This window comes from Schistocerca serialis, chromosome 11 (genome assembly GCF_023864345.2).
Source record: "Schistocerca serialis cubense isolate TAMUIC-IGC-003099 chromosome 11, iqSchSeri2.2, whole genome shotgun sequence".
Classification (NCBI taxonomy): domain Eukaryota; kingdom Metazoa; phylum Arthropoda; class Insecta; order Orthoptera; family Acrididae; genus Schistocerca; species Schistocerca serialis.
This window is the reverse complement of record NC_064648.1, coordinates 200,894,299-200,914,967: the sequence shown is the minus strand read 5'-3', so window position 1 is coordinate 200,914,967 and position 20,669 is coordinate 200,894,299. Positions and strand designations below refer to the sequence as shown.

General features: G+C 42.5%; 1 protein-coding gene across 2 annotated transcripts in view; it reads right to left on the bottom strand.

Annotated features, from left to right (window-relative positions):
• Positions 1 to 12,601, bottom strand: part of LOC126426766 (zinc finger protein 816-like) — a 122,414-nt gene extending 109,813 nt beyond the window's left edge. Inside the window, exons 1-2 of one of the 2 annotated variants that reach the window (XM_050088751.1) lie at positions 12,379 to 12,601; positions 11,983 to 12,052 (exon numbers count right to left, since the gene is read on the bottom strand). In XM_050088751.1, coding sequence (XP_049944708.1) covers positions 11,983 to 12,052; positions 12,379 to 12,401 — 93 coding nt within the window. In that variant the 5' untranslated portion in view covers positions 12,402 to 12,601. Of the gene's footprint in view, positions 1 to 11,982; positions 12,053 to 12,283 lie in introns of both variants that reach the window. The other variant, XM_050088752.1, reaches the window with a different exon arrangement.
• Positions 12,602 to 20,669: the final 8,068 nt, after the last annotated feature.

Sequence of the window (20,669 nt, the reverse complement as noted above, 5' to 3'; positions counted from 1 at the left end):
TCTGCTTCTTTTGTCAAAACAAACCGGAGTTTAGAAATATTCATCCCTCTAACATCTAGCGCAGTTGAAACTGTGACAATGTTGAAATAGTGTATTATTAAACAAACAACTGAGTCCAAGTCAGGTCAATAGTTTACGAAACAGCTCATTCTCAGTATAAAAATAAATATGTGTCATTTATATTGTACAAAACCACAGCAGTTCTCATTTCACAAGCTATTGACGGTTCTCAATAATAATGCTATTTCATTGAAAAAATATGTAGTTACTCGAATGTCACGAGAGACACGGAAGTTTCGCATATTAATCATACGCCGAAACGCACTCGCCTTGCCCACTATCATCTACAAAAACCATTTATGAGATATTAGGAATTTATCAATATTTTGTTCTAATTTTTTCACCACTGCACGAGTCTGTGATGAAGCACTTTACATACATTCCATTTTCACGAGATTGGAAACAGACAACAATAGCCTTTCAAGTTTAAAGAATAATTCAATGTATAATCTAGACCTAATATGCAGTAACATGCAACCTAACAAGTACCAAACACAAATTCATAACAATACTTATTTTTCATTACAAAATAAGAATTTATTGCATTAGTTTACATACTATCGAAATATCACAATAACTGTGACCATTAAAGAAATGAGACAGGGTTCACCACAAAGCTGATGAATTAAATCATAAGATGCGCGAGAATAAGAGTTTATTACTACATAGCTTCTTTAAAATTGTTTGAGAAAGATGGGAGATCGGCCGGCTTGCACGGCTTACCGTTCACGTAATCAAGCGAACATGCCTGGTTCTGTGCCAAGTAGACCTGGCACTATATTTAGAAAAGATATATGAATGGTCCGAAAGTGCCAGTTGGTCACAACTATCGAAGAGTGTGAGGTCATCGACATGAGTGCTAAAAGGAACTCGTTAAACTTTGGTTACACGATAAATCAGTCTAATCTAAAACCCGTAAATTCATCTAAATACCTAGGTATTACAATTACGAACAAGTTAAATTGGAAGGAAAACACAGAAAATATTGTGGGGATCACTAACCAAAGACTGCATTTTATTGGCAGGACACTTAGAAAATGTAGCAGACCTACTAAGGAGACATCGAGAGGACAAGGGTTCAATCCCGCATCAAGCCATCCTGATTTAGGTTTTCTGTGATTTCCCTAAATCGCTCCGGGCAAATGCTGGGATGGTTCCTTTCAAAGGGCACGGCTGACTTCCTTCCCTAATCCGCTGAGACCGATGACCTCGCTGTCTGGTCTCCTTCCCCAAACAACCCAACCCTACCAAGGAGACTGCCTACACTACACTTGTCTGTCCTCTTTCAGAATACTGTTGCACGGTGTGGGATGCTTACCAGACAGTACTGACAGAGTACATGGAAAAAGTTCAAAGAAAGGCAGCACGTTTTGTATTATCGCGAAATATGGGGGAGAGTGTCACTGAAATGATACAGGATTTGGTCTGGAAATCATTAAAAGAAAGGCATTTTTCGATGCGACGGAATCTTCTCACATTCCAATCTCCAACTTCCTCCTCCGAATGCAAAAATATTTTGTTGACACTGATCTACATAGGGAGAAACGATCACCACGATAAAATAAGGGAAATCAGAGCTCGTACTATACGAGATTGGAACAATAGAGAATTGTGAAGGTGGTTCGATGAATCCTCTGCCAGGCACTTGAATGTGATTTGCAGAGTATCCATGCAGATATAAATACTGCAGTCACCTGCTGACATGCCCAGCACACACTGGCAACTACACTTCCCTCCACTCGCACCGTACTGGACTTATTGTACACACACTATACACATATACATAGCTATATGACTAGCTTAAAAATACATTTAATTAGCATCAAATGTTGTATCAATGATTTCTAAATGGACATGGGGAGCTGCAGCATTAAAATGTCTACAGCCAGCCAAATCTTTAATCTGAGAAAGGTTACATACAATACATGGGAATTTAACTAGCAAACTTATACACCCCCCCCCCCCCCCCCCCCCCCCCCCATGAACCTTGCCGTTGGTGGGGAGGCTTGCGTGCCTCAGCGATACAGATAGCCGTACCGTAGGTCAACCACAACGGAGGGGTATCTGTTGAGAGGCCAGACAAACGTGTGGTTCCTGAAGAGGGGCAGCAGCCTTTTCAGTAGTTGCAAGGGCAACAGTCTGGATGATTGACTGATCTGGCCTTGTAACAATAACCAAAACGGCCTTGCTGTGCTGGTACTGCGAACGGCTGAAAGCAAGGGGAAACTACAGCCGTAATTTTTCCCGAGGGCATGCAGCTTTACTGTATGATTACATGATGATGGCGTCCTCTTGGGTAAAATATTCCGGAGGTAAAATAGTCCCCCATTCGGATCTCCGGGCGGGGACTACTCAAGAGGATGTCGTTATCAGGAGAAAGAAAACTGGCGTTCTACGGATCGGAGCGTGGAATGTCAGATCCCTTAATCGGGCAGGTAGGTTAGAAAATTTAAAAAGGGAAATGGATAGGTTGAAGTTAGATATAGTGGGAATTAGTGAAGTTCGGTGGCAGGAGGAACAAGACTTCTGGTCAGGTGACTACAGGGTTATAAACACAAAATCAAATAGGGGCAAGGCAGGAGTAGGTTTAATAATGAATAGGAAAATAGGAATGCGGGTAAGCTACTACAAACAGCATAGTGAACGCATTATTGTGGCCAAGATAGATACGAAGCCCACGCCTACTACAGTAGTACAAGTTTATATGCCAACTAGCTCTGCAGATGACGAACAAATTGAAGAAATGTATGATGAAATAAAAGAAATTATTCAGATTGTGAAGGGAGACGAAAATTTAATAGTCATGGGTGACTGCAATTCGAGTGTAGGAAATGGGAGAGAAGGAAACATAGTAGGTGAATATGGATTGGGGGACAGAAATGAAAGAGGAAGCCGCCTGGTCGAATTTTGCACAGAGCACAACATAATCATAACTAACACTTGGTTTAAGAATCATGAAAGAAGGTTGTATACATGGAAGAACCCTGGAGATACTAAAAGGTATCAGATAGATTATATAATGGTAAGACAGAGATTTAGGAACCAGGTTTTAAATTGTAAGACATTTCCAGGGGCAGATGTGGACTCTGACCACAATCTATTGGTTATGACCTGTAGATTAAAACTGAAGAAACTGCAAAAAGGTGGGAATTTAAGGAGATGGGACCTGGATAAACTAAAAGAACCAGAGGTTGTACAGAGGTTCAGGGAGAGCATAAGGGAGCAATTGACAGGAATAGGGGAAATAAATACAGTAGAAGAAGAATGGGTAGCTTTGAGGGATGAAGTAGTGAAGGCAGCAGAGGATCAAGTAGGTAAAAAGACGAGGGCTAGTAGAAATCCTTGGGTAACAGAAGAAATATTGAATTTAATTGATGAAAGGAGAAAATATAAAAATGCAATAAGTGAAACAGGCAAAAAAGAATACAAACGTCTCAAAAATGAGATCGACAGGAAGTGCAAAATGGCTAAGCAGGGATGGCTAGAGGACAAATGTAAGGATGTAGAGGCCTATCTCACTAAGGTTAAGATAGATACCGCCTACAGGAAAATTAAAGAGACCTTTGGAGATAAGAGAACGACTTGTATGAATATCAAGAGCTCAGATGGAAACCCAGTTCTAAGCAAAGAAGGGAAAGCAGAAAGATGGAAGGAGTATATAGAGGGTCTATACAAGGGCGGTGTACTTGAGGACAATATTATGGAAATGGAAGAGGATGCAGATGAAGATGAAATGGGAGATATGATATTGCGTGAAGAGTTTGACAGAGCACTGAAAGACCTGAGTCGAAACAAGGCCCCCGGAGTAGACAATATTCCATTGGAACTACTGACGGCCGTGGGAGAGCCAGTCCTGACAAAACTCTACCATCTGGTGAGCAAGATGTATGAAACAGGCGAAATACCCTCAGACTTCAAGAAGAATATAATAATTCCAATCCCAAAGAAAGCAGGTGTTGACAGATGTGAAAATTACCGAACTATCAGCTTAATAAGTCACAGCTGCAAAATACTAACACGAATTCTTTACAGACGAATGGTAAAACTAGTAGAAGCCAACCTCGGGGAAGATCAGTTTGGATTCCGTAGAAATGTTGGAACACGTGAGGCAATACTGACCTTACGACTTATCTTAGAAGAAAGATTAAGGAAAGGCAAACCTACGTTTCTAGCATTTGTAGACTTAGAGAAAGCTTTTGACAATGTTGACTGGAATACTCTCTTTCAAATTCTAAAGGTGGCAGGGGTAAAATACAGGGAGCGAAAGGCTATTTACAATTTGTACAGAAACCAGATGGCAGTTATAAGAGTCGAGGGACATGAAAGGGAAGCAGTGGTTGGGAAGGGAGTAAGACAGGGTTGTAGCCTCTCCCCGATGTTGTTCAATCTGTATATTGAGCAAGCAGTAAAGGAAACAAAAGAAAAATTCAGAGTAGGTATTAAAATTCATGGAGAAGAAATAAAAACTTTGAGGTTCGCCAATGACATTGTAATTCTGTCAGAGACAGCAAAGGACTTGGAAGAGCAGTTGAATGGAATGGACAGTGTCTTGAAAGGAAGATATAAGATGAACATCAACAAAAGCAAAACAAGGATAATGGAATGTAGTCTAATTAAGTTGGGTGATGCTGAGGGAATTAGATTAGGAAATGAGGCACTTAAAGTAGTAAAGGAGTTTTGCTATTTGGGGAGCAAAATAACTGATGATGGTCAAAGTAGAGAGGATATAAAATGTAGGCTGGCAATGGCAAGGAAAGCGTTTCTGAAGAAGAGAAATTTGTTAACATCCAGTATTGATTTAAGTGTCAGGAAGTCATTTCTGAAAGTATTCGTATGGAGTGTAGCCATGTATGGAAGTGAAACATGGACGATAAATAGTTTGGACAAGAAGAGAATAGAAGCTTTCAAAATGTGGTGCTACAGAAGAATGCTGAAGATTAGATGGGTAGATCACATAACTAATGAGGAAGTATTGAATAGGATTGGGGAGAAGAGAAGTTTGTGGCACAACTTGACCAGAAGAAGGGATCGGTTGGTAGGACATGTTCTGAGGCATCAAGGGATCACCAATTTAGTATTGGAGGGCAGCGTGGAGGGTAAAAATCGTAGAGGGAGACCAAGAGATGAATACACTAAGCAGATTCAGAAGGATGTAGGCTGCAGTAGGTACTGGGAGATGAAAAAGCTTGCACAGGATAGAGTAGCATGGAGAGCTGCATCAAACCAGTCTCAGGACTGAAGACCACAACAACAAACAACAACTTATACCACTCACAAACTTCGAGAAGGTGACCACTATTAAAATATGGTAGCTTTTAGTAAATAAAAATTGCTTCCCTCTTTTGTTTTTTTTTTTTTTTTGGGGTGGGGGGGGGGCGGAAGGAAGGGGGGGGGGGATTTGCCTTATGGTGCAAAAATGATGAACAAATAAAAAAAGTGCTTCTGCTGAAGAATCTAATCTTAACCGAGAAGTGCTCAGTAAATACCAAAAGAAGTGCAGTGCAGTTGCACAAGATATTGAAAATGTAGTGATGCACATCAAAGGCAAGAAACTGGCACCATTGAGTACTTCCAGATTCCTCAATTATTCTACAATTATGGGCAACAACAACAACAACAACCACATCATTATCCCTTTGTGACCTTTCATATTGGTAGAAGATTATTCAGTTCTTTCCTGTTTTGTCTGAATGCCTCCAATCACGAATTCCAAGCTCGGAAATCCAAAAACAGGTAATGTCATCCAACTTCTACCGTGCCCTCAGAAAACATCTGAAAGGCAAGTTGTTGCTTGGGAATGCTAGTTAAGATTTTAGTGAGACCAGGTATTGTAATCTGGACAGTATCATAATTTGATGAATAGCAAGTTGGCATATTTGAAACAAAGCTCTTGAGACAAATTCTGGGACCAGTGGAAAAAATGTGTGGTGGTGGAGATTCAAATACGGAGAACGAGATGTTATTAGTTGCACTAAGATTAAAAGACTGGAAAGGGCACGAGTGGTACTCGGAGCTAAGGATAGAATGATTAAGACAATATTAAATGCAGTGTGTGAAGGAATCGCAAGGGTTTAAAGAGCAAGCTGAGGTGGGAGGAATGTGTCAAAAAGGAATTAGCGAAAATTGGAATTCGTGATTGGAGGCATTCAGACAAAACAGGAAAGAACTGAATAATCTTCTACCAATATGAAAGGTCACAAAGGGATAATGATGTGGTTGTTGTTGTTGCCCATAATTGTAGAATAATTGAGGAATCTGGAAGTACTCAATGATGCCAGTTTCTTGCCTTTGATGTGCACCACTACAGAGGTTGGCAACTTGCTCTAAATGCAAGATTTTGCACTTCACAAAACAAAGAAACTTAGTACCCAATGGCTATAATATCAGTCAGTCACTGTTGGAATCGGCCATCTCAACTCGTACAAATACTTGGGTGTAACACTTTGTAGGGATATGAAAGGGAATGATCACATAGGCTCAGTCATGGGTAAAGCAGGCTGTGAACTTCGGTTTATTGGTAGAGTACAAGGCAGTCTACAAAGGAGATTGCTTATAAATCACTTGTGTGACCAATTCTAGAATGGTGCTCAAGTGTGTGGAACCTGTACCAATCAGAACTAACAGGGTATATTAAACACATACAGAGAAGGGCAGCATAAATGGTCCCCGGTTTGTTTGATCCATGGGACAGTGTCACAGGGATGCTGAAGGAACTGAACTGGAAGACGCTTGATGATAGATGTAAACTAGCCCGAAAAAGTCTACCAACAAAGTTTAAAGAACCAACTTCAAATGATAACACTAGGAATAAACAGCAAACCCACACATATCGTTCACATAGGGGTCGTGAGGAGACGATTAGAATAATTACTGCACACACACACACACACACACACACACACACACACACACACACACACACACACACAGAGGCATTCAAATAATCATTTTTCCTGCACTCCATATGTGAGTGAAACAGAAAGAAACCTTAGTAACTTATACAAGTACCGTCTGTCATGCACCTCACAGTGGTTTGCAGAGTACGGATGTAGATAGATTCTCAAGACAAAAATTTGTTCTTCCAGAAACCAAGCTCGTAAAGATAATTTCAAACTGACAACCTCCTCCTAACAAACAGCTCCACAGCTTCATGGCTGAAAAGAAGCTTATTTGTAGGGTACTCCTGGTATTGATAAGCAAACACACATCTGCACATTGCATCCTGCTTTAATATGCCTATCAAATCAAAAATAAATACCGCCTTCCGACCACCGCCGAAGACGAAAGAGCTGCTGGGCTCAGCTAAAGACCCACTCAGACTAAACACACCTGGTATATACAGCATTGCCTGCAAATGTGGCGTGCAGTATATTGGTCAAACGCAGCGCTGCATCTCTAAAAGGTGCGAGGAACACATCAGGCGTGTTCGACTTGGATAGATAGAGAAATCTGCTATAGCTGAACATAGCATCAAAGAAAACCACACCTTTGATTTCAAAAACACCAGAGTGCTGTGCCGAGCCGGAAGCTATTGGGATAGGGTCATTAAAGAATCAATAGAAATACGGATCCACGAGAATCTTGTGAACAGGGACGAAGGCTATCAACTGAGTGCGGCCTGGAATCCAGCATTAGCCACAATACACCAGGAACGCAACAAGAACCGTCCAGCTCACGAGACGCGATCAGAATGCTCTGATGGAGACACGAACGGCGCACCCACTTCCCCCTCCACCTCACCCGCCGGCTCCTCTGGACCCAGCCTCCCGCGGCCAGGTGGTGGGGGGGCACACCGCAGGTATAAAGGGACCGGCATCCGCAAAGTCTCGGCACTTCGCCAGAAGATGACGAGTATGTCACTCGTCGAAACGTCGCAGTTTGAAGACACTGCCACCCGGCTGGAAGCCCGAGAACTCTTCGCCATGCCTATCTTTGTTGTCCACATATCTTAACCTCATTTCTGGGCCGCAGTTTCAAGTGAAGAATGAGCTGATGTTCTTTTGTCATTCATATGTTCCTTTCTTTCCTTCTCTTCTCCTTCCCAATTCTCAGCAATCTAGATTGCTGACTGTAAAGAGTAGCAGCTATTCTGTAACATTCAGAATCAGACTGCCACTACTGCACACACTGCAAAATAACTGCACACAGAACACAAATTCATGACTTTGTCCACGAATCAGTATCCCGCTTCCAATGTTCAATATTTTCACAGCCGGTGAACGTGTTCTTAGAAGACCTCTCTTATTGAGAATTGCACATTCAGACATGCCGCACTGTTATTACTAATGCAACACCAACACAAAACACTTGTCCACAACACCTGATGACTGCCAAACAATTCAATGTGAAAATGAACAACTACAGTAGAGCTGTTGAACATAGGTGTATCACTTGGTTCTGTTTATCAACAGTGGTGCATTAGCAAGCACACCGACAGCAGCGCGGTACGGAAAGCAGACACGCCATCAGTGTTACCTCAGCTAAGGCATCTCGTCTCTTCCTGTGAGCCAGAGGTCAAAATTTGGAACTTATTTTAAACGCACTATACAAATTCCCAGGGTTATGTACCGGCAATTTGTCAAGCCAGTGAGTGGAAGCAACAGAAGGCGAGGCATCGCCAGAAGAGGAACAAATAGCAGCACATGAGATGTGCAGTGTAGCAAGCAGGCAAAAGCAGTGGTTCCATCCCATCTTAAGGATTTTGTTACCTCAAGCTTAAAAATTAGGTGACCACCACAAAAAGTACAACTAAATGTTAAACAGTATTCCATCAAATCATAAAAAATAATGCTCAGCAACGAGAAGTACATTTGTGAACACTATGTACTTCAGGTGAAGAAACAAGCAGCCTCAGTTGCAGTGTTCAAATTTTTTATTATTTCCCACTGACTCATTTCATCTTTATTTAGGCACCTTCTGACTGCCCTAACCGGAAGAAATACAAAATTTCATAATAGTGGTATGAGCCCATTTAGTGAGATTGGATTACCAAGAAGGCATATAAGAACTTACTAGCATTTGGTAGAAAAGGTTACTTGGGATACAGTGCATAAAATATCCCAGTACGTAAATACCCTTGTCAAAGGTTTAAAAACACTGGGTGCAGTACTATAGAATAGAATAAAACACTAGATGATCTAAAGGTTTTTTTTTAAATGTGTAACCTGCTTTGTCCCCAAAGTGACAATCTACACTAGAAATAAGAAGAAAGCAGCAGATTACCATATTATGCCGTATGGCACAGTCCAATGCAAACCAAACAGTATCAGGCTTACAGTAAATCTTTACATCAAAAACATGCCAACAATGTTGTGCATATTCTGGCTGCATGCATCACACTGGATATGGAAACATACAAGGCCCCTAAGACCAGAACATGAGGCCCTCAGCAGATGGCACCTGCAGGTTGTGAGCTATGATAGTGTTTAATTGCTAAATCTCATCATAAAAGCAAACCATGACAGTAATTACAGATGACTGCTGTTCTAAAAATTGCCGATAAGATGCTTACATTAACAACGAGAACAATCATGGGGAATAAAACGAAAACCATAGCATATAAAGAATACATTGCCATAATGGGAAAGCATGAAAGTACAGGGGGAAGCTCTAATTACCAATTTTGAGTGTCTCAAGTAATATTATAGCCAACAACATTGTGCATACCCGAATCTCCCTAAAACCAGACTCTACACCCCTCACCCCTTCCCCCGATGCAGGAGTTAGTGCCACGCTAGCTACACGTCACTACTGACTAACAATGTCAATGCTTTGTCCAGATGCCAAGCAAGTTCAGCAGCTACGTCGCAAAATAAACATCCACGAGATGCTGATAAATGCAAATACAAACATACAGTTCAATTGTACATCTTACTGACCATAGGTGGACAGTAAACGAAATTCTGTATTTAGCTTTAACCTCATATGAATTTGCATCTTTCCACAGTAGATTCTCCTTGAAAGGTAGGGGTTCAATCATCTACTCTTACAGACAATGTAGCAACAGGTAAAGACAAGAATAAATGATTATATATAATGATCAAAATCTAGGCCTGTTAGGTCATCTGCATCAGATATTAGAAGTAAAAATGTATGTAGAAATATGTAGAGTGGGAGGAAGTGTATGTTGAAATAACAGAAAAAAATGTTTTACTGTCCATATTTAAATTAAAATTTGAAGAGAAATTTCTCAAAACATTGCATTCCATCCCAACTTCAGAGAGAAATACATGGATGAGTAGACGTATCAACAAATCCTCAAACACTTAGTTACCTCACTTCCATGAAAACTAGTCTCACAGACACAGCCTTTTTGCAATTTCATGAAATCTTTGGGAGATTTTATAGTAAGCTACTGCTATCCACTAATAAACCTTACAAGCCATCAATACTATTCATAACAGAAACTAAAAGTAAAGAAGCCTGCAATATTAGAACATAGAAAACGGCAAGATTGTGCAAACAAAAATTAACAAATTAAAAACAAAGACAGTCAAACCATCCAAAAGAAATAGCAAACTTTGTGAATAAGCACTTCAATAACATTGTTAAGAAATTAAAACAAATTTTCTGACACGTACATCTTACCCACCCTGGATCAGCAACCAAACTCAGTTGTAGTCTGTCGAGAGAGAGAGAGAGAGAGAGAGAGAGAGAGAGAGAGAGAGAGAGAGAGATGGTGGGGGGGAGGGGGGGGGTGACAAGAATAATATGCTAACTAAAAAATAAAAATACGAGGTCAACTGGTGTTGCTGAAATCCCAGTTTGTGTCAAAGAATGCATGAATACCATAAAAGTCCCACGGACAAGGATGTTACCAATTTCCCAAGGTTCAGATGCTGAGAAAGAATACAGTTTTCTGATGACAGCAACATAATTAGCACAGCTAAAGCTCCAACACAATTCACAGAAAATTCTAATGCAGCCCTGAAAATGGCCTCACCTGCTCACTAAAAAATAACATACCTTTAAATCTAAAAGAAAACTGATTCTATATGCTTCTAGTTCAATAAAGCACACAATGATCATACAACAAGTGCAAAGGATGATGTATTGGATTGAATTTAGACTGCTAGATTTCAACAGAAAATGTAAAGGCTTCGGTAAAAAAGACTATCCACAGAATATTGTGCTCTGTGAATCCTTGCACCAGTTTCCAATATTTCATGCCCCAAAGTGACCTATTTTTGTTACAATACAAATACTTCAGTTATACGGACTCTTCAAGATACAGAAAAGGTCTCTGTGTATAACAAATAGTAGCAACAAGGCCACTGTACAGGTTCATTCAAAAATCTAGAAATTCTGACTGTACCATGTGAATACATCATCCAAACAGCTGTTACATTGTGCATGAGTATTTAATGTAACTGTAGACAGCCAGTTAATATTCCTGTATACCCCATGAATTAAGCAAGAATACATTATTATAAATACTGTAAGACTATGAAACGTTTATCAGATAAGAAATATTGCACCCCCAATTGATGGCATCCATACAGCCTATGTATTGATCTAAACGTGGATAACTATACCAAAGTTTCTCATTAAAACACAAATGAAGTATGAAATGCTCTATACCCAAGCATAGAATAAAAAAATAAAAAATTAGTGTTGAAAGTGGTGGCGTTCTGTGCATAAAGGGGTTTACTCTACCATTAAACCACAACAAAGAAATTTGCTGCTTGATTTTTCAAATTGCTTCGCCAGAGGGGAGTGCGGTCCGTTGCTAAGAAACATTTTGTGGTAACGAAGTGAAAATGGCTACAACCAAGGCGGTCCCCATTCTCAATCTAAGCAATCCACCTGTTCATATGCTGAATGTGATTTTCAGGAAGTTACAAATGTCCCACAACCTCAATATCTAAGCCACATAGTTTAATTAAACAAGCTCATCCCGCCACTAAGGATGTGAAAACATACCATGTCCTCCTGTTTCACATAACCCATAATGCCTTTAGCTGAATGATCGTTCAAACCCGCGTTGAACATTCTGAAACAGAAAAAGACAGGTGTAAGTTTATAAATGGGTTTACAATATGATATCCTCGTCTGCAAGTAAAGACGTATAATTTTCACAAAACAATCCTCGATTTAGTCAACGCCTTGAAACCGATTCCTAAGACAACGCTGATACAACTTTTACATCTCACTGTTACTTGGACATGCTGAAATCTTTAAATGTGCCTCTCATAAATCAGGATTCCAGCTCAACTATACTTACGCGCAAACACGAAAATAACAAACACACAAAGACTTGTAGAAGAAATCAGAACAACAAAAAACCACACGAACTCAACCAATTTTTAAATATCGAACCTTCTGCTACTCAGGTACGGCATGATCCTAGGAGTTCATTTTCAGGTTAGCCACACTTTCGGGTCTAAATTTCACGGTATACTTCTAAAATTTCTTCGCGTATCAAATGTACACCGTACTAACAGGAACAGGGAAACAATCACATTTACAAGTATAATGTTCACAAGTATCCAAAACAGATACCAAACGACAAATCTGCTGAAATCATACAAAGAGATTGTGGAGACGTCGTTTTCCACTGCGCCAAAAACAGCGGGTGAAAGCTGCAGCTGATAGATATCTATCTTTGCCGTAGTCGGCTTGGTTACGAGTTGTTTATTCTTGTTAGTTTTTGATATGTGCTTGGAAAATAAAATGTTTTCTCATCTCATGAAAAAGCTGTTACTTCATAAAATATAAAGGCTCCCATAGTGGTGACCCCGAAAAATCGTAGCAGAAGCATAAAGAAAATATATATACCGACGAGAATAATGAATTCAGAGACAAAAGCATGGGGCAGTGGAATCAAGATTGAAGACTACAGTCTGTTCGACCAAGGATCGCGGTCCACGCCCTTTGATTCGCCACAAAACGGAACGACAGATGTTAACGCAAAAGATGGGAGTACCTTCGCGTGACACGGAAATGTTAAGCTTTCCGCGTTCTTGCCGACGCGCCCCCAGCTTTGGTTTACGCGGGCTGAATGCATATTTAGGCAGCGTGGGGTGTCTAACAACATTGACAAATTTAATATAGTGGTTTCACATCTAAATTTAGAAGTGATAGAGCAAGTAGAAGAAACCTTGTCGCAACAAAACTACTTTGTGCTAAAGGAAGCTCTCATACAGCATTATACGTTGTCACCAGATTTGCGACTACAAAAAATTTTCGCATGCGAAGATTTGGGCGACAAGACTCCGTCACAAGTACTCAAAGCCTTACGTACATTAGCCGGCCCGGAACTCTTACCTGAAGAGTCTTTACGTCTAATATGGCTTCGTAAACTTCCTGCCAACATCCGTGCCGTCATTGCAGCAGAAACAGACTTACCATTGAAAGTCTTAGCAAAAAAGGCAGACACCATCGCAAACACCTTAACCGAAGTTTCTGCGAGTTCCGAATTCAACTACAGCCAGGAGGCCCAAGAACGTGTAGTGTGATGGAATCTGACGTCAGTGAGCCAGGAACATGCAATAATAATTCCCAACAGCAGTGCTCATCGACCGAACCCACCATACAGCAACTGGCAGCACAAGTGGCAAAACTCAACGTGCAAGAAACTTCACACCACCAGCAGCTACGAATTCGCAGTTGGAAAAGACGAAGAAATGCTATCCAACAGGATTTGACAGATCAATGGTGCTGGTACCACAGACGCTTCGGTAACACTGCCCGTCAATGTATTCAACCCTGCAGCTACCCAAACTTAAAAGGCGGGCGTTAAAGGGCGCTAACGTTCGTCAACAACAACATAGGCGCCCGAGTCATAGCGTGATTCAAAGAGGTGAAAACGCCACGGTATCTGCAGTCAACCAATCACACCGATTGTTCGTGTTGGACCTCTCTTCAGGTGAGAAGTTTCTGATTGACACAGGTTCAGAAGTCAGTGTTTATCCAAGAAAGAGAGGTGATATACTCACGACAATGACGCAACCATGTGCTGACTGCGGCAAACAATTCTAGAATATCTACCTATGGTGAGAAACAGTTGGCATTACATCTGAATTCCAACTTCCATCCAAAATGGACTTTTGTGGTTGCTGATGTGCCGAGTCCTATAATTGGAGCGGACTTTTTACGGAACTAGCGACTTATGCCCGACCTGGTTAACCGTCGTTTGGTGACAGTTCCCACAGAAGGGATATTGCCTACTGCGTCTTCCGCGTCGGTTCAAGTGCAGTGCGATATGCCCGTGTATTTCCGCACGAAGATTTCCGGCCCCTCTACCGCGTCATCCGCGTCGGGCTATTGTGATACGATTTCGTACCCGCAACTAAGCGGGGCGCACACGTGTGCGTCACGCAAGAAGACACCCGACAGTCGTAACGATTCGTATACTGTAGGCAATATCAGAGCACTGTCGGAGGAATCACTTTTTCGTAAACTCCTTCAAGACTTTCCAGCACTTACCGAACCCGTCAACGCAACCAGGAAATGCAGACACAACACTCAACACCACATCAGCACGACACAAGGTCAACCCGTTGCCTTCCGCCCGCGGCGTCTGCCTCCAGAGAAGCTGCTCGCGGCGCGAGCTGAGTTCGACAGACTTCTAAAAACAGGCATTGTAAGTAGGTCTGATAGTTCATGGGCATCTCCAATTCACATGGTCCGTAAAAAAGACAATTCATGGAGAGTATGTGGAGACTACAGGGCGCTCAATGCCCGCACAATTCCCCACCGCTACCCACTACCCAATGTGACTGATTTTAACAGTACGATTAGCAATGCCAAAATATTTAGTGTGATTGATTGCGCCAAAGCATTTTCCCAGATTCCCATGGCTCCATCTGACATTAAAAAAACAGCAGTTATCACACCATTCGGTTTGTTTGAGTACAATTTTATGCCATTTGGCCTCAGAAACGCTGCCCAAACATGGCAAAGATTCATGCACGAGGTGCTTCGAGAATTACCATTCGTATTTGGTTATATGGACGACATTTTGGTATTCTCTGGTTCTGTATATCAGCATGTCGAACATCTGCTGCAGCTTTTCCGCCGTCTGACAGAGTATGGCATAATTATTAACGAAACAAAGTGCACGTTTGGAAAACGCGAGGTTAAGTTCCTGGGATATTTGGTTTCAGCAGTAGGCCTGTCACCTTTGCCTGAGCGGGTTGAAGCAGTACAACAGATGCCCCTTCCCACAACTTACAAAGGACTCCGCAGATTTTTAGGCATGCTCAACTATTACAGACGTCACTTACCTAAATTACCTGCCGCCCAAGAGCCACACACAACGTTACTTGCAGGTAAAAATACAACAGGAAATCGTAAAATTCCATGGAGTCCAGATGTTGAAGCAGCTTTCCATGACTTAAAGAAATGTCTTTCTCGGGCAACACTACTGGGACATCCAAGATTGAGCGCTCCTTTAGCGCTCATGATTGATACGAGCCAAACAGCAGTGGGTGCAGCGCTACAGCAAGAAGTTGATGGCAGATGGCAGCCGCTCGCATTTTTCTCTAAAAACCTGACTCGACAGCAGCAAAAATGGAGTGCTATTGACCGTGAGTTGCTTGCTATTTACTTAGCCATAAAGCATTTTCGCACGTCTGTCGAAGGGAGGCACTTTGCAGTTTTTACCGATCACAAGCCGTTAGTAGCTATATTTCGACGAGACACAGAGCTCAGTTCACCACGTCAGTGCAGGCAAGTCGAGTACATTGCACAGTTCACAACTGACGTGCGTCACATTTCAGGAAAAGACGACCTGGTCGCAGATTGCCTGTCTAGGAATTGTGCCAGTTTAAATTCAATTCGTTGGACCGAGTTACCGTCTAAACAACGAGAAGATCCTTTCTTGCGTCGTCTAATAGGGGAACAGAGAACTGCGCTGCAGCTCAGACGTGTGTCTGTCCCAAATGTTCCAGACAGAATTTGGTGTGATGTAGCAAAAGGAAAGGAGCGGCCTTACATACCAGAACAATATCGTCGCGAGATTTATAGTGCACTACATAACCTATCACATCCAGGAGTACGAGCTACAGCAAAGTTAGTTTCCTCCAAAGTAGTGTGACCTGGAATACAAAAAGATTGTCGTGCATGGGCGCGTGCATGTCTAACATGCCAGCGTAATAAAATCAGCAGACATGTCTTTGCACCTATTGCTGACTTCCCGACGCCATCTGCAAGATTTTCACATGTACAGAGCTATTACAAATGATTGAAGCGATTTCATAAATTCACTGTAGCTCCATTCATTGACATATGGTCACAATACACTACAGATACGTAGAAAAACTCGTAAAGTTTTGTTCGGCTGAAGCCGCACTTCAGGTTTCTGCCGCCAGAGCGCTCGAGAGCGCAGTGAGACAAAATGGCGACAGGAGCCGAGAAAGCGTATGTCGTGCTTGAAATGCACTCACATCAGTTAGTCATAACAGTGCAACGACACTTCAGGACGAAGTTCAACAAAGATCCACCAACTGCTAACTCCATTTGGCGATGGTATGCGCAGTTTAAAGCTTCTGGATGCCTCTGTAAGGGGAAATCAATGGGTCGGCCTGCAGTGAGCGAAGAAACGGTTGGACGCGTGCGGGCAAGTTTCATGCGTAGACCATGGAAGTCGACAAATAAAGCAACGTACCACAGGATGGTGCTCCACCGCACTTCCATCATGGTGTTCGGCATTTCTTAAACAGGAGAATGGAAAACCGATGGATCGGTCGTGGTGGAGATCATGATCAGCAATTCATGTCGTGGCCTCCACGCTCTCCCGACTTAACCCCGTGCGATTTCTTTCTGTGGGGTTATGTGAAAGATTCAGTGTTTAAACCTCCTCTACCGAGAAACGTGCCAGAACTGCGAGCTCGCATCAACGATTCTTTCGAACTCATTGATGGGGACATGCTGCGCCGAGTGTGGGAGGAACTTGATTATCAGCTTGATGTCTGCCAAATCACTAAAGGGGCACATATCGAACATTTGTGAATGCCTAAAAAGCTTTTTGAGTTTTTGTATGTGTGTGCAAAGCATTGTGAAAATATCTCAAATAATAAAGTTATTGTAGAGCTATGAAATCGCTTCAATCATTTGTAATAACCCTGTACATGTGGACATTGTGGGCCCGCTATCATGCTCTTCAGAACAACGCTATTTGCTCACAATCATTGATCGTTTTACCAGGCGGCCAGAAGTAGTTGTAATACAAGACATTTCTGCGGAGTCGGTTGCAAAAGCACTGTTGCATTCATGGTTCTCCAGGTTTGGCATTCCGCAAAACATAACAACAGATTGCGGAAGGCAGTTTGAAAGCCAACTTTTCAATGAACTTTTACTACTGTGCGGGTGCAACCACCTACGCACCACAAGCTATCATCCATCTAGTAATTGATTGGTGGAATGACTACACCGCACGCTCAAAGATGCATTAATGTGTAGTTCCACTTCATGGTCTGAAGCACTACCGCTGGTCCTACTCGGATTGACAACGGCCGTGAAGGAGGACTTACAAAGCTCTTCCGCAGAATTGGTTTATGGCGAGCAATTGAGGGTTCCTGGAGAATTTATCGTTCCAGCATCTACACAGCCGTTCGCCCCTGCGCTATGCACGCAATTCGCGAGACAACTCAGCGTTAGAATGAGAAACATCAAACCCACTAACCCTGTCAGACATGGAGACCGGAGAGTGTTTGTACATAAAGACCTGCAAGCGACGTCCCACGTGTGGCTTAGGGATGATACGGTGTGCCTGCCGCTTGTTTCGCCTTACTCTGGACCATACAGGGTAATCACAAGGGGAAGCCACAGCTTCAAAATCGCTAAGGATGGTAAAGAAGAGACAGTCTCAATTGAGCGGCTTAAACCTGCTTACACCGAAGAGGGTACACTCCTTCCTCGGTCTGCAAAATCACCCTCAAACGTGGAGGCCAAAGAAACAGCAGATAGTCTCGCCGAGCCCTCGGTTTCAGAAGAGGACAACGAAGCAGCACGTGCAGAACAGGAGCAGCCATTGCCTGCACCAGATGTTTTCACGAGAGCTGGTAGGAAAATCAAGTGCAAGTTTCCCCACATACCTGGTGCACCTGGTTTCAAAAGGAGGGGGGCTGATGTGGCGACGTCATTTATCCACTGCGCCAAAAACAGCGGGTGAAAGCTGCAGCTGATAGATATTTATCTTTGCCGTAGTCGGCTTGGTTACGAGTTGTTTATTCTTGTTAGTTTTTGATCTGTGCTTGGAAAATAAAATATTTTCTCATCTGGCTCCCATAAGATAAAGGCACATTGCTAATTTTTTCTGACACTGTGTATGTAGGTGATACAGTGTCTGACCTGCGGTCTACACTCAAGACGGAATATTCGACGAGGCGCCAAATTTAGTTGCACATGTGAGTAACGCCTTCGGTATAGGAGCTAAGGCATTTAAATGTGAGAAAAGAGAGCACAACCTACACGTACTCTACATCTACGTCCACATCTATACTCTGAAAACGACCGTGAAGTGCATGGCAGAGAGTACGTCCCATTGTAACACTTAGGGTTGCTTCCTGTTCTATTCACGAAAGAGCGCAGGAAGACTTATTGAATGCTTCTGTGCTTGCAGTTATTATTCTAATTTTATACTCAATATCCCTATGTGAGCGATACGTAGGGGCTTGTGGCATATTTCTAGAGTAATCACTTCAAGCCGGTGTTTGAAACTTCGTTAACAGACTTTCTCGGGAAAGTTTACGCCTACCTTCAAGTCATCCAGTTCAGTTCCGTCACTATCTCTGTGACACTATCCCATGGATTAAACAAACGTGTTACCATTCGTACTGTCCTCTGTATACGTTCAATATCCGCTGAAGCCCTATCTGATAGGGGTCCCATACACTTGAGAAGGATTCTAGAACCGGTCGCACGAGTGATTTGTAAGCAATCTCCTTCATAGACTGACTGCACTTCCCTAGTATTCTACCAATAAACCGAAGTCTACCACCTGCTTTACCCACGACTGAACCTATGTGATCATTCCATTTCATATCCCTACAAAATGTTACACCTAGGTGCTCTCATAGTTTTTGCGGCGCAGTGTTTCAGTGGTCACAGGCACAGCCAGGATCATTTTTATTTCCCTTTTGTTTCGCGGGTTATCTGGCAGTGTGACCTGATATAGGGGCCATTAGCTTCCTATGTCGCCCATCTGCTGTGCCTAACCATTTTTCTTTTGGTATTTATTGCTGTGTCGACGGAGTGCTCATTACACTCATTTATTAGACCTAAATATGAAAATCAGACAGTCTTTGCATATGCCTACTACTGTCAATACAGCACTGTCGTAACGATACATTCCATTTGAAAACACACGTGGAACTGTATGCCGTAAGTGCACATTTGCACTATTGTTGCTTTAACTTTAATGAATATGTTAATGGTTTAAATACCTACCTTGCAAAATTCACTCAAGTTTGCTATATAAATGACTGGAATGATCAACACTTTGCATCTACTAAATTTTGCTGAGAAACTTTGTCATAAATGCTTACACTTGTGTGCTTAGCGGTAGCCTCTAGCCTGTGGTCTCTACAGACGGAATACGCGATTTAGCCACAGCTAGGACGCTGGGCAACAGTACTTCCGCCTCTATCAGTGGTAAATAAAGGCGTCGGTGCCAGATCCCACCCTTCCTCCACTTGCCCTAAGTCCGCTCCTGCTTGCCAGCGCCACCAACAACCTACCAGGCTACATCGCTTCCCTAAGTAAAGGCAAGCAGACGTCCCATCTTCCAATCGAAATCCTCCCCAAATCCACCCCCTCGTCTCAGCCCTTCACCCGATCTTAATACCTTAAACCCCCCCCCCTCCCCACACACACAAGTCCACCTCATCCAAACAGCGGCGTGCAACGAAGGACTGCAAGGAGAAGCACTCCACCACCCCCGCCCCAACCACCCTCTGACCCTCTGAGGAACGTGCTCCCTGTAATGGTACTTTGACTACGGGCCCGTCCACACGCAACGATCCGTCTGCGCAAGTGTCTGCGCACATCACATCTGCGCAGACAGATCGTTGAGTGTGGACAGAAGATTTGCACCGACCTGAGGTGTGTGCAAACCTGGAAGTTGGAGGTTTGAGCGAAACCTCTCAAATCTGTCGGTTCAAACCACATCTGTGCAGACAAGTTGGAGCGTGTGGACAGGAGATCGCCGCAAATCTGGCGCGAAACACCTGTTTGCTCAGTCTAGTGTTTGTATTTGTGCGCACAGGGCATTAAAATGGCCGATACTCGTTAGTGTTCTCGAGAGTTTGTAAGTGAATTCATTGAAATACACAGAAACCACCCATGTTTGTGGAAGATTAAAGTAAAGAATATAGTGACTGAGACAAAAAGACTGCAGCATACAATGCTCTAATTGAGTTATCCAAAGTTCAGAAATCTAGATCTGGTGTAGGAGTAGATCAAGTATACCAGCCAACGCTATGGTATCTTGATCTGCTTGGCTTTCTTAGTGATCAAGAAACGCCAAGACCAAGCAGGAGTACAATTGAAGATGAAATTGGAGTGTCAATGTTACCGCCAGCCGTTCATGAGGAGAAATTGCCCTTCTCATACAAGTATTTTTTTCTCATAATATGAGGGGTTACAAGCTTTAAGAGATAATTACA